This window comes from Brachionichthys hirsutus, chromosome 13, assembly GCF_040956055.1.
Source record: "Brachionichthys hirsutus isolate HB-005 chromosome 13, CSIRO-AGI_Bhir_v1, whole genome shotgun sequence".
In the NCBI taxonomy this organism is placed as follows: Eukaryota; Metazoa; Chordata; class Actinopteri; order Lophiiformes; family Brachionichthyidae; genus Brachionichthys; species Brachionichthys hirsutus.
The window spans coordinates 1,408,120-1,422,342 of record NC_090909.1 but is presented as its reverse complement, the minus strand read 5'-3'; the positions used below and the strand labels follow the sequence as shown (position 1 = coordinate 1,422,342).

The window sequence follows — 14,223 nt, the reverse complement described above, 5'->3', positions numbered from 1 at the left end:
GTGCAACATCTGTGCTGTGAGACGGGCAGCCCTGCTGTCAGCAGTGCACCCCCAAATACTAAACAGCCCTGGAGCATTTAGTATCATCTCTGTGAGGATGATATTTTAAATTTACCACCCAAGAACAAACATTGTACTGATCTAATTGTGTATCATGTGCTTTATGATTTTATTATAAAGCCTTTTGGCTAATTCGTTCGTTTGTTGCCTCCGTTTTGGTGACAGATGTCGAAAGATGGATCATGTTTTCGGCTTGTCCCAAAGATGCAATCTTTTTTCTTGTATCCACAAAAAATGTTTGTGGAGATTTAATTGAATAAAGCAAAGACTTCCTAAGAAAACGATGAAGGTTGTTTGAACAGATAGCTGGCGTAGTTTAAAAATCTAATCCCTTTAGTCAGGATTAGCGCTTCGATGCCAAGAAGCAAGTGCCGGCTCATGTGGACACGGGGAGGGAGGACATGCTCGGAGCAGGAAAACACTTTTGTGGGACACACAATGTTTCGCTTGTGCATCACAAAACTATGTCGACCCAGAGTAGGTTGACTTTTTTTTATTTTTGTTGTTGTTGGAAACAGAAACTCTGCTCGGCAGCTAATTATTGTTAATTAGGCTAAAGCCAATGACTCTGTCAGAGAAACGAAGATCTGCATGGGAGCTGGGAGGGGAAATGTAGACAGAATAATATGTTTAAGTAGTTTTGTCAAGCTGGTGGTGTTTCTAAATCCTTTTGTAATACCTTTTTTTTATTTCTCTTCCCTACGCAGCTGGCTGAGTACCGCCAAAGAAAAGCTTACGCCGACTCTCAGAAGAAACAGAGGAGGAAGAAGAAGAAGACGGCGGTGGCGGAGGACTCGGAGGGGGATTCGGTGGGAAGGGAGGAGGTCGAGCCGGATCAGTCTGTGGGAAGAGAGGAAGGACGAGATGGATCACTAGAAGGACATAAAGACGAATCCTTCAAAGAGTTCAGCTTCACCAAGACACTGCGGAGCGGAGAGACTGTCAAGCATGACCAGACCTACAGCATAGAGGTAGACCTTTTACAGTGTAACTCTTCATGTTCTATGTTACTAGATGTTTATAATGGCCAGTAAGCTCAGTGTAGGGCCCCATGAAATGCTTTTCATTTTTCCATATATCTGTAAACATTGCTATCCAGCTTTACAGTCATCTTTGTGTCTTTCCCTTCGTCAGCGCGTATTGTGCAAACTATTCTAGCTTTTCTTAACTATGAACTCATTCCCCATGGTAGGAGCACGTATCCTTTGATATTTAAAATGTTCCGACAGGTGCTTGTAGTGGAAATGTTGATGCATCACCGGTCTCAGTCATGGTTCTGATAAATATCCAGACATTAATCTCCAGCAAAGACAGTGAATCTTAAAAACTGGCGCTTTGAGAGCTCTCCTTCGTTTCTACTATCATCATTCCGTCCTCTGTCTTTGTCAAAGTGCAGAACTCACTGCATGCACCGATACGGCCATGAAAATCGTGTAACCATGGAAACAGACCATTGCCTTTAAGGAAAGAGGTTGAGATGCTTCGGTCTGTGTTACCTGCTTCCGTGGCCTTGCACTGGTCTTTCACAGAAGTTTCATTGAACATAAGAATGTTCTGTTTTTTTTTTACCTTGGGACTGGCCTACGGTCTGTCGACTGTGCTGTTTCCTACTAATTCAACTTGTGTTACGACACATTCAGCACCATTGCTGTTAATTATCTCTTCAGATAAATCAACAAAAGCGGTGTTTTTCTTTTATTATTCATGTCACTGTTTTCCTCTTCCTAGACCAGCGTGTCAAGGGCTTTGAATAGGTTGGGGTTGCTGTGGAAACGCAGCAGCATCACAGTTTCCTGTCTCTCAAAGACATCTGAAAGGGCAAACAAACAAACAAAATCACAAGCCTGTTGACGTTTTGATGCCGCAGCAGTTGCAAGAAAACTTTCAAGCGTCCTCCTCAGTGAGATTTCAATAAAATATCGAATATTTTGTGAGACACGGTGGAATGTGTTTTACTTTCGGCAAGACGCTGACGTTTTGTTCACGTTCAGTCAAAGCAAAGCCTGATTTCTCTCCCACTATGGGCTCCAATCAGTTTCACTTTGTGATGCAGGAGTTGACTTGATAATAGACTTCAGTAATGACCTCCATTACTCTGTGGGGGTGAGACAGGAGCTGTGAAGCAGAAGTAGGTTAGGCTCATGGGGGGAGTGTTTTATTTCTTTGTAATGTTGGCAGCCTTTTCTTCTCGCACGAAAAGACCCTGCGGCTCCACTCGTTTAGCACGTTACGCATCCGTCTGCCTTCATGGAGACTTGTTTATTATTCATTTGTGTGACGCAGCTGTGCGTTTGTTCAATTGGTCTCATGTTGTGCTTCAAATCTGTTTTTTTGCAGCCTGACAGTGAAGTATCCACTACAGCTGATGATTGTTCCTCAGAGGTGGGTTCACCTTTCTCAATATAGGTATAAATGTGACGACATTAACACCATATTTTAGCCTTCCAGAACGATCTGCCCGATGGCACCCTCTGAAACCTACGCTGGTCTTTCCGACACAAGTCCTATATCTTAATGTTTGACTGACAGCATTGTGATTCAACAGGTGAATGGGTGCCACGATGAGATGACAGAGAGCCTAATGATGCCTTCAAAGGATTTTATCTGGGTATAGTAATCGAATCAAGCGGCTCTTCTGGATCTGCTAGCAAACCCACTGGCTGCTACTGCTTCTATTCCAGTCCTCTGCAAGATTTCCTATAATTAATTAACAAATCTTCTTTTCTGCTGTATTTCCTTGACTTTATACCTACATCTATGAAAGGTGGTAAGGGAGGTGGAATGGTGGGAAAGAGGGGAGGACAGGGGTGTTGCATAAATAGCTGACAAAGAACTGCTCTTCCCACATTTACTCAGGTGATACATAAACCAGGGAGGCAGGTGCGCTAGTGTGGCGCTGAGATGTGCAAGATGACCAGAAATGTCATGTCGACTGCATTATGAGGACGGTGACATGTTCAGAAAAATATTGGTACATTGCCGCTCCCATAACAGGTTTAAGCTAATTAAAAAATCCCGTGTGGAAGGAGATCCAGTAACTATTCTCTAAGTGATCCTCATGAATGTACTCATTAGTCCCTTTTTGAAAGAGAAGGTGTAATAATGTAAGATTATTTCTGTCACCTCTGCCTTTTTAATTTGGTTAAATAGTTTCTCATTATGAAAGGAGAGAATCTGAGGGAGATATATTTACAGCAATATTTGAATAATGCTTTATCTTCCAAGAAATTAATATCAAATGTTGGCGTAATGATACTCATCTCATTTTCTTGTGATTTATTTGAAAACCCAAACCTTCAATTCAGTAGATTGGTAGTAAGGTTTCTTTTTTTTAAGCATGGTAGAAACTTACAGACATCGATTGCTTTGGGCTTTTGACTGCAGATCTAGCAAAGGAACTAACTGAATATAATCTTTCCAGCGTGAACATATTGATTATGCGTGTCGTCATGGGGCTTCTTGTAACCAACTAATCTCTGTTTTGGGTCGTAACTAATTATGCTAATTATTCTTGACCTCATTTTGATGCAAACCCTATCAGTGCTAAACAAGCGCCTCCTTCCTGCTCAGGAGGAAGTGGAGCCCTTGCAAAAGGTGTTAAAGAGGAGCAAAATGCAGGATATGGATGACGCGCCGGCTGACGAGACCCAACCAGTGGATGAGTTGAATGAAGAACTTGAAGACATCAGGGCTGCCTTCGACACAGAGGAAGTGCAGCAGGTAGTTGTTTTTATCAAGTTATTGTTGGATATAGCCTTTATTTTTCAGTACAAGCCCCCAAAAATTAGAGTCTGAATTATAAACAACACATTTGTCTAGTTTAAAGGTAAACATGCATTCTGATTTTTATAGTTGCAGGACTTTGAGGCGGCTCTGAAGCAGCGAGACGGCATCATCACCCAGCTCACTTCTAACCTTCAGCAGGCTCGAGAAGAGAAAGACGAGATCATGAAGGAATTCCTCGAATTGACAGAGCAAAGCCAAAAATTACAAATTCAGTTCCAGCAGGTGGGAGCTGTCTAAAATACTGTTTATATTAGCTCCTCTTTCCTGCCAGAAACTGATTTGTGTTTGGGTAAATCACAGCTCCAGGCAGGCGAGACGCTGAGAAACACCAGCCACAGCAGCACAGCGGCTGATCTTCTTCAGGCTAGGCAGCACCTCTCGCAGCACCAGCAGCAGCTGGAGGAGATGAACGCCACGTTCAAATGCCACCAGGAGAAGAGCGATGAACAGTTGGAGCACATCAGCCGGCTCCAGCACAAGATCGGCGAGATGGAGCTGGTAGGAAGTTGCTTGATTTGATCCTGCAGATATTTTTTTTAATTATAATACTGTTGTCCCTGCATTGCTGATGATTGTTGTTTTTGTTCTTGTAGTTGGGCAGAAGATCAGATGCATCATTAACGCAACAGATAAATGAAAAGGAACTACTCATTGCTGAACAAGAAAAGACTATTTTGAGTCGTGAGCACTCGCTGACCGAGTTAAGAATTGCCGAGGAGACTTTTGCACAAACACTGAAAGAGAAAAATCAGTTCATTTCTGAACAAACTGCAATAATCTCAGAGCACGAACTGTCTCTGATCCTGCTCAGAAAGGAGCTTTCCCACGAGGGGCGTGCTACTGATCAGAAAATGATGCACCAGTTAGAAAAAGACGTGATCCTAGCAGAGCAAGAGCAAGTCGGTTTAGAGCGGGACCGCTCAATTGCACAGCTCGGAAATGAGCTAGAGTCCGCCCAAACACTTCTGCGCAATCTCCAGCAGGGCATGGCTGCAAAGGAGTCGGCGCTTCAAAGATGCATGGACGAGTTGGAAAGCAACAAGCCTAAATTAGAAAGCTGTGAAAGTCAAATAGAGAACTATAAATTGGAATTGGAGAAAGAACGAAGGCAGTTGGAAATCTCTAATGCTGAACTTGCGACCTCGAGGCAGAAAGAGCGACTGTCATCCAATGAAGTCATGCAGCTCATGGGCACAATAGAGGAGCTGCAGAAGCGCTATCACCAGGGAAACCTGTCTGAGAGTGATGCCATCCAAAAGATGCAGGAAGAAACTGTGAGGGAGCTTGAACTTCTCAGGGCAGAGCTGGATGAGATGTATGGCCAGCAAATAGTGGAGATGAAGCAGGAACTTAATTTGCAGCATGCAGCGAGAGTGGAGCAAATAACCGTGCAACATCACTCTCAGCTTGATCTTCTAAAAGCACAACTACTATCTGAAAGCTCTGCTACTAGAACTGTTGAAGTTAATCATCTCAATGCTAAGATTGGAGATCTTCAAGAGACATTGGAGCAATATCAGGCGATGCATAATAAAGCCAAACATGAGCTTAATCAGGTCTCTGAAGAGAAGATCTACCTGCAGGCCAAGGTTGACAATCATTTCCAAGATCTCCGTTCTGCTAAAGAAAAATTGGAGCAGGTCTCCCGCAGGGTAGTTTCTCAGGAAAACCAACAGTTCGAACTGCTGCACCTCCGTGGGACCATGGACAATCTGAAGGGGCAGCTTGCTGCCTCTCAGGAAGCAGCGGAAGAGGCGGAAGCAAAACACGAGTCGGAGATAACAAACTACAAGATCAAGCTGGAGATGCTGGAGCGGGAGAAAGATGCTGTGCTTGACCGTATGGCTGAGTCACAGGAAGCCGAGTTGGAACGACTGAGGACTCAGCTTCTGTTCAGCCATGAGGAAGAGCTTGTCAATCTCCGGGACGACTTGCAAAGGGAGAGCTTCCTAAACGGTGAAAACCTCCTTAATGAAGCGGCTGTAAAGCACGAGAAAGCTTTGGACAAGCTGCGCATGGGTTACGAAGAAACATTACATTCATTACAAAGAGAGGGTGCAACTTTTACCTCGGAACGAGACGAGCTTCTCCACCAAATTAGTCAACTCAAAGGAGATCTGAAGCTGGCCTTGCAGAGCTCTAAATCTCACGAGCTTGTCCGACAGCTTCAAGAACTTCAGGTTGAGATTGAGGAACTGAGAAAAGGAGAAGAACAAGCTCAAGAGCAAAAACAATGTTGGGAGAACAAATGGAAAGAGCAGGACTCGGAGAAAGAAACATGGATACAGTCCAATAAGGTTCTAAAAGAAGATCTGGAATCAAAAATGATGACAATTGAGACACTCACTGCAGAGAACTGTCAAATAAACCAACAGCTAGTTGAACTCAATGATGAAATAGAAAAGCAAAAAGCTACTTTCTCTTTTGCTGAAAAGAACTTTGAGGTAAATTACCGTGGGCTGAATGAGGAGTACGCTTGTCTTGTAGAGACAAAGACACGGTTAGAAGAACAGATGATGGCGGGGACACTGGAGTTTGAGTCAAAAATCACCAGCCTACAATCACGGATTTGGGAACCGGAGGAGAGCAGCGGGGATGCTAAAATGGAGGAAAGAAATACAGATGTCTCGCAAAAAACTGTGATAGAAAAAGATGCTAGTGAGCTAATGGAGAAGCTTAATGTTACTTTGAGTGAAAAGACGAGCCTGGCTGGGAGGCTTTCCAAAGCTACAGAACAATTGATGCTCACAGAGAGCAAAGTGGGACAGCTGGAAGAAGAGCTGCTGAAAGTTAGGAAAGAAAACGCAAAAGTCGTTGCCCAGACTAAAAACCGGAGGAAAGAACTGGACAAAGAGAGAGAGCGGGCAAAGGAGCAGAATGCCCAGAGGAAACCTCAACGAGAAGAGCAAGCTGTTGAGCCAGTTTGTTCTTTTGATGATCATCACCTCGAGATTCGTGCTTTGCAAGAGCAGACGAGCACTCTCCAGTCCCTCTTGCAGGCGGCTGAATCAGAGAGAGACAGTATTCGACGGACCCTAGAGCTGCGGAGACTTTCACAGAATCCATCCCCAGCAGGAGCAGCCCAGTCCTCGAGGGAAGAGTCCGTCGAAGGACAATCCCCCCTGTACAAGTCCACCGCCTCAGGGTCAAGTAGGCGCAAACGACGGCAGAGGTCGAAGCAGGAGCGTAAACCGAGCATTGCTCTCTCCGACTGCAGAGACGAACAGCGGAGGGAGGAGGCAGCGGCGGAGGAAGAGAGAGCTACAAGTGCTGCAGAGTCGGGGAGACAGCCTGAGATGCAGAGCCAGGTTATGTCATGTTCACAAGAGAGGGCCAGCAAGGAGGACTCCTCTGACGGGTGCCAGGAAGACGAAGGCACAGACTACAGCAACAAATGGGTAAGGACTCGCGTGCAGCTGCTGCACCGCTCTACAGAGAAAAAAAAGATAAAAAAAAAAACCCTGCTGCCTGTTTTCTGCTCTCTGTTGAAGTCTGATTAAATAAAAGGTTTGATTGGGAACAGCACGTCCAAAGTGTTGCTCGTCAAAGCCGCATCATTCAAACATTTCACGTTCGTGATTAATTCTGTTTTTGATTTCTGCCTGTTCTGGGGGGGATCAATGTTATTGCCTTTTAAAGAGCTCAACAGCGGTGATGCGTCAAAAAACATGTCCAAGACAATTCAGCATTGACATGTTTCCCCTCTTGTGACTAATGGTCACGATTACAAATTGCCTGAGTGTCTTGCAGGCTTGGTCCTAAAGGCAGCATTTGAGCAGCACCCCCTGCACTTATCGTAAAAGATGTGATTTCTAAATCCATGCAGATGTTTAAAAATCATTACAATAACTTGTGCTATTTGGGAAGACCATTGTAAAGAGGCTGCCTGCATGTGTACATGTCAAGACTCCATCAATAGTCTCCTCATTTCTACTTGGAAAAGGGAATTATGCAATATTTATCTGCTGTCTTTTCATGATACTTGTCTCTTAGCAAGGGCTGAAAAAGGGAAAGTCACCTGCAGTCTTCTGATAGCTTTGAATCACTTCTGTTGCGTAGAAATGTGTACATTCTAGTTTCTCTCCATCCTGCAGGGAGAGAGGGGTTTGAGGTGAGAAGCCATTTTGCCCCGGTCACTTCTGTGTCTGTGTTGCTTCAAGCTGCGTCTCAATTTCACCAGGAAAATTGTCCGGTGTCCGTCTGCCACTTCATACGTGTTTCATGTCTTTATCACCTCCTGGGCCGGAACCCGACATAAGATCCGCAATGACGTTTTTACTTCACATGGAAAAGCTAAATAGAATTGGTCTTAAAATTTGGTAAATTATATTTAAGTTTGAATAAGCATAAGGGGTTAATTAAGGGAAAGGTAGAGTCGGCGTCTTACAAAACCTAACGCAGTTCCACATCTGTGAACCAGACCATGTTCAGAATCGTCTTCCTGAGGATAGAGAACCATATGAACAATACTTCTGCACATACCACACAGTTACGCCCCCCCCCCCCCCTCCCCCAGGAAGTGATGGTTCATCTCGTCTGAGTGTCCATCGGTGTCATATTTGAATATCTGCATTTGGTTTGTTTCCAGAAAGGGTTCCATGTTTTTTTTTCCTGCTTGCTTATTTAGATGAGCAGACATGAGAGCGGCCGCCACATGGAGCCAGTCGTTTGTCCGGGACCAGAAGAGGAGGAACGGAACGCTGAGCATGTAAAAGTCGTTCAACCTCACATCCCACTTTCTGTTTTTCAGTGGCAGTAGAGGATTTCTGACATCACACAATGTGGTTTCAAGGCCAATAATAAGCTGCGCAAAAGACTGTCTCCTTTCAGCCTGATGAATACTAGTCATTATTGGGTGTCGCTTCATGTGACTCTTTAAAAATAAAATCTCCCAAATTTCCATGTAACGAAAAAGAGGATTTTTCTGCAGCTGCGTGATTGATGGTGTTTGTCTGCAGTATGAGCCTCGACGTTTTCTGCAGCTGCGTGATTAAAATGCATGTCAAAAACATGTCAATTAAAGCGAACAAAACCTCAAACAAAACCTCCTGTAATTTGTCATTGAGTTCCTAAAAATTTCTTTTCGTTACATGCAGAATTTAAACTGTATTTAAGGCATCATTCAACCTTCATTATGAAACAGAAATGCATTTATGTAACTCTTCATTAGTAATACAAGCAGAAAAAAGGCAAGCGGGCTTTTAGTTGACGTGACTCATAACTGGTCCGATGAGGACAGAACTTATAAATGCCAAGATTTCAAGGTAAAATTCTGAATGCCTTGAAGCCACCGAAAAAAAATATACTTTTGCACGACTGTTTCTTTCAAGAGGGGCGATGAATGTCGCAACACTTGTGCGGGTTTTTGTGTAATTATCTTTTAAGCAATCCCGTCTTTTCACATCTGTGTTTGTTAGTGCTTCACAACACAGCAGCGGTCTGTTTAAGCGCCGATCTCCTGCCCACCCACATGTTTCAAGCAGCATGAAAGGACTCTCTGCTCCACGTTTACAGATCTAGTGCAGAAAGTGTTTCAAAACAGCCTAATTAAAGTACGGCACGCACTTGAAACATCCTTTATCAAAGGTAGCACAATCACAGCTTCATTGCTGTGTAGCCCTTATGAATTTGTGCCAATGCATAATTCATAAGTAGAGCCGAGGTCTCTCTGTCATAGAGGTGATAATAGCGGACCTCTCATCCTTAGCATAGATGCTCTGTGGTGAAAATAGAATGTGTGAATCATGTCATTTATACGTGTTTAGCTCTTCTGATTAGCGGATATGTGCAGCCGGCTGCGAAAATAAGGATTCAGAGTGATATGTAACCAAGTACTTTTAATCTCAATATAAAATCATGTTTTGATTCTTCCCGTGGTTTGTAGGGTGAGTGCAGGCTGGCGATGGAGGCCCGGCGCCTCAGCTTGTCTCAGATCCACGCCGCCCAGCTGGAGCTGCTGCAGGAGGAAACTAAAGATCTCGGTGAGCACTCAGTCGGCGCTGCCGCGAAAGCAGATGTTTCCTCAGAGAGACTTTTAGGAGCGATCATTTCTGATTGCTGATGTCTCACATTGGTACTTACATTGTTATTTCCAGGCCTCGTGTGAAGCAAACGATATTTTAAAAAGTTGGTTGCTTAATATGAAATCTGTGGCAATATTTTAATTTTTTTTTTTTTTTTTTACAGATGAGCCAAAAACCTTCCAACGCCACAACATTTTACAAACCGTGTCGGATGAATGCAACGAGATCATTCAGGTAACTTTGAATTATTGTTTTCATGTCAGCCGAGTTACACAAGTGTGTGACCTCATCTCTGTGTTCAGTGTTTTCAAAAGATATTTGGTGAAGACTTGGTGAAGGTTGTTCACTCAGAGGGCCGGCAGCTCCCTTCAATGGAAAGACCAGAAACTAGTGACTCCACCTCCGTAGTGATGCAAGCCAGAGGTCATTTATCTGTTAATGAATTATACTGCCAAGATATAAAGCGTTCAAATAAAATGATCCAGTGTCTGCATTGAGATCATAGAACGTCTTCGTTCTGTTGTAGCGCTCTACAGAGATCTCCAGCAGATGAGGGAGGCGGTCGAGCAGGAGTATCTTCGGCTGACGCAGCTTCAGGTTCTGCTGAGGACTGACGGGAACAAGGTAAAAGCAAAAGCTTAGCTTCTGTGTTAGCATGAGCTGTGGCCCAGTTCCATTCTGCTTATTTCAGAACGTGCTTCAAGAGTGCCGTTTGTTCACGCGTTGTAAAATTAGCAAAATATGCTCAAAAAATGTTATCTGCGGAAAGATTCTTCTGAATGGCAAAGAAAAACTTCATTTACTGTCTGGAAAATTTCAAACAAATAATCTGTAGATTTTGTAATGCTCATGCCAATATGCAGTTGCATGCATAATACGCCTAATTGATTGGGAGCCAGGAATTTTCCTAAACACACCCAACGTCTCTTTTGGTCTCTTAGACGATAGAACTGCAGACGGCTTTCGAACAACTGAAGAACAGTAGTGAGAACGAGATCTCTGGCCTGCGTCTACAAGTCGCCAGCTTGAGCACCAGTACAGGTAAAGGTACACCTTTACCTTTCTTTCTTTTGCTTTTCTTTGAAAGTACTACTGTATGTATGGGTACAAGTATTTTTTATTATTTATTTGTTATTTCTAGTTTAGTATGTTGAAGATCGGGGGAGGGAGTGTTCATTTAATTGAACATATGTTTGCACTTTTCATCTGTGACTTGCATTTAATAAATAAAAGTATACAAAAAAAAAAAATCGGTCTGGTCACAGAGTTTTGTAATAATGCCACTTAATTGATTCTAATCTTAATTCCATCCATTTTAAAATAATGAATTTCACATTTCGCCTCCCCTATCGGTCAGATTTGGAGGAGCGGGCTGGTGCGCCACCTACTTGCGTCACTGTGGAATTGCAGAGGCTGAGGGCGGAGGAGCAGCAGCAGAAGCAGCATCAGCTGGAGGAGAGTCACCGACAGGAGGTGGAGCGTCTCAGAGCTCACTACCAGCAGCGAGCTGCAGAGACCGAGGAGCGGTATCTCACCGAGCTCCTCGTGCTGCAGCAGCGGCTGCCGGAGGCCACGGGCACTCGGACCCACTTCAGGTGATGAATATGCAGCAAACGCTCTTTACACAGATACAGAGGGGACAGCTGAAGCAGGACTGGCTCCCGTACCGCCAGTACTCCAGAGTTAATTAATGATGATTAACTGATGAGCTGTATTTATGCCACAGACTGAGCTGCGTGTTCTCCTATAGATAACTTCCATTGCGCACCCTGTTGAAGCTACAGTTCAGTCGTTGGCAAACAAAGCCGTCAAGAATAAAATATTCAGCAGGTTGTTCTGAGTGTTGTTCATCCCTTTTGTTTGGCAACTAATCTGTAAAGGAGCCTTTCCAGATGGTTCCGAGAGAGGAGTGATTAACAAGGTGAAAGTGAACGAATGCTTTATGGTCCTTATAGTGAAGAAGCTATTCTATTTTGGTTCATCTCAGAATCGATATATTTACAAGTACAATGCAGTCAGCCGATTGGTATCAAAGCAGAAGGCCATGTTCCGCACTAAAAGAACATAAGAAGAGAACGAATTGTTTTTAATAATCATTCTATTCTCTCTCCAGCGTTGCAGAGTCCAGCCCTGATGGGATGCAGGAGCACGTGGAGGAAGAACTAAAGGTTTGGCCGCTACATTTAAATCTTCCATGTACGTCGCATCCCAATACGAGATGTGCATGTATTAAGATGCTGTGACAGCCAGGATGGGTGGGAGGGAGCAGTCGCTGCCTTCAGGCTAAAACGTGTCCTAAATCTCCAGCTTTGCTCCAGAAGCAGCGTCATGAGTGGTCCTACTACATCTTAGAGGTTAAAGAGGCTTTGCCGTTATGTAACCTCCCGTTCTGTTGCGCTGTTGGTGAACCGAGAGCTGTACGCTAGCCTCGGCTGCTGCGCGAGAAGAGGATTCTGCCTTGCGTGAATGAGACGCCCTCTCTCGCTCGCGTTACGCCATCTTCCATCGTGCCTTAGTTCGAAGCGCGTTTGATTGCGGCGCGTCTTCGGAGGAGGATGAGACAGTGGGAGAACAGGAAGATGGAGAGTGGGAGAGAAATGGATGAAAACATTGGCACAGAGTTCATAAACTGGGATGTTGCATGTTTGGCTGAGAAATGAGCTGCAGAAACTGAACTGAAAATAGTCAGGGATTCATCATCTTTTGTGCAAAAGGGTACTGTATGAAACAAAGTGGCTTATTTATTCATGGTTAAAAGTGTATATGTATATCAGGAACATAGAAGTACATAATGGAACGTAGTTATCAGCCTTCCGAGCCGGTTGTCAGTATTTTCTTTCCTCCTCACAGGACCTGAGTAAGGACGGACTTTCAGAGGGAGGTGTGGAGCTGCACTCGCCTGCCCGGTCCGCAGGCCTGACGGCACAGCTGCAGGCGCTGAGGAAGGCTCTGTCCCACAAGTATGCTCAAGAAGTCGCTGCTCTTAAGGAGCAGCACAACCGGGAGCTGAGGAGACTGAGAGAAGAAAGACTACCGGGGTGGAAAGGGGAGGAGCTACAGGGCGTTGGCGGCGCTGGGCGCTCCGTTGAAAGCTTCGGGGCGGCCGTGAGGGAGGAGAAACAAGACTGGGAGCGAGTGGAGGAGGAAGTTGCCAAGGTAGGTGACAATGTTGTTTTATGTTACTCTCATATCGAAACACTGGTAAAGGAAGATTTGATTGATATTGATAATCGATTAGAAGGGCAACTAGATGCTGGATACCTCCTCTCCTCTCTGCCTGCCATGTGTGTGTTTCCTCCTGTACCGCATTTATTGAATTCCTATTCTTTTGCTGCTTTTAGACATTTCTTTGCGTTAGTCTGTGGGTAGTAGATTTTTATTTCTTAGATAATAAATGTGTGCAAAATATGAGTTGAAACTATAGGCTAAAAAACACGGTGATCACAAACACCCGACCTGTGGCGATGGGAAAACATTGAAAGGACCCCAAAATGATTCCGTAAAAACTCAAATGCATCAGCGTGGAATTGTCTGGAGACACGTTTTTTCTCTGGATGTGTTTTCCGACAGGCTATCGTTCAGATGTCTGTGAAGTTCGCACAGCAGACGGAGCTGGCTCAGATCAACAAGCGCGCCTGCCAGAGGTGCGCCTCCATGCAGACCCAGCCGGACGAAGACGAGGCGGAGTACACGGAGCGGGCTCCCGGATCTTCTCTCCCGACGGGTGCCTGCCTGGAGGAGGTGGCGAAGGAGAGGCTGGAGAGGGAGCTGGAGGAGAGGGCCGCCGAGATCCAAGAGTTAACAGAGGAGCTGCAGAGATCTGAATTGACAGCCAAGCAGGTCGGTGTTACGAACCGAGCTGCTGCACACGAACGTGTTGATTCATTTTATTCACCTCATCCTGGAGAATTCATTCCTGCTGTGTCGTTACATTTCCGATGCAGTGCAGGTGCTGCATGGATTCCTCCAGCATTAACTTGGAATGCAGGGTTGGTGCTGGTACCGATTTCAAGATTTAAGCTTATTTAAATCTTAATGATACACAAGAGCTCAAAGGAGTGTTACGTTGAACCTGGAGTTATAGTTCCCCTGTTTACTCATAAATAAGAGCTTTCACAGGCTGATGAAACAGATGCTCTGTAGCCTGCCGTTACGGCGGATGCTGCATCTTTCGTTTTCTCCAGGGTGAACACAGTAGCTCTTATCTTTTAGAATTCCTCTATCTCTGTGCAGATGCCTTACCTCACGATTTTACTGCCTTTGCATGCTTCGGGTTACAGTTAACACATTTGTTCATATCTCTGTTTGAACCAGCATCTGAATGTTAAAATACTAAGCATCATGTTCAAGAATG

The 14,223-nt window shown here is 44.6% G+C and overlaps 1 protein-coding gene across 1 annotated transcript in view; it reads left to right on the top strand.

Annotated features, from left to right (window-relative positions):
• akap9 (A kinase (PRKA) anchor protein 9) overlaps positions 1-14,223 on the top strand; it is a 39,993-nt gene that overhangs the window by 3,481 nt on the left and 22,289 nt on the right. The window contains exons 2-18 of the mRNA XM_068747532.1: positions 768-1,031; positions 2,398-2,442; positions 2,606-2,668; positions 3,631-3,780; positions 3,913-4,068; positions 4,147-4,344; positions 4,440-7,244; positions 8,474-8,554; positions 9,731-9,827; positions 10,033-10,103; positions 10,172-10,292; positions 10,396-10,493; positions 10,811-10,916; positions 11,227-11,451; positions 11,961-12,037; positions 12,720-13,025; positions 13,440-13,709. Of these exons, the coding sequence (XP_068603633.1) occupies positions 768-1,031; positions 2,398-2,442; positions 2,606-2,668; positions 3,631-3,780; positions 3,913-4,068; positions 4,147-4,344; positions 4,440-7,244; positions 8,474-8,554; positions 9,731-9,827; positions 10,033-10,103; positions 10,172-10,292; positions 10,396-10,493; positions 10,811-10,916; positions 11,227-11,451; positions 11,961-12,037; positions 12,720-13,025; positions 13,440-13,709 (5,133 nt within the window). The remainder of the gene's footprint in view (positions 1-767; positions 1,032-2,397; positions 2,443-2,605; positions 2,669-3,630; positions 3,781-3,912; positions 4,069-4,146; positions 4,345-4,439; positions 7,245-8,473; positions 8,555-9,730; positions 9,828-10,032; positions 10,104-10,171; positions 10,293-10,395; positions 10,494-10,810; positions 10,917-11,226; positions 11,452-11,960; positions 12,038-12,719; positions 13,026-13,439; positions 13,710-14,223) is intronic.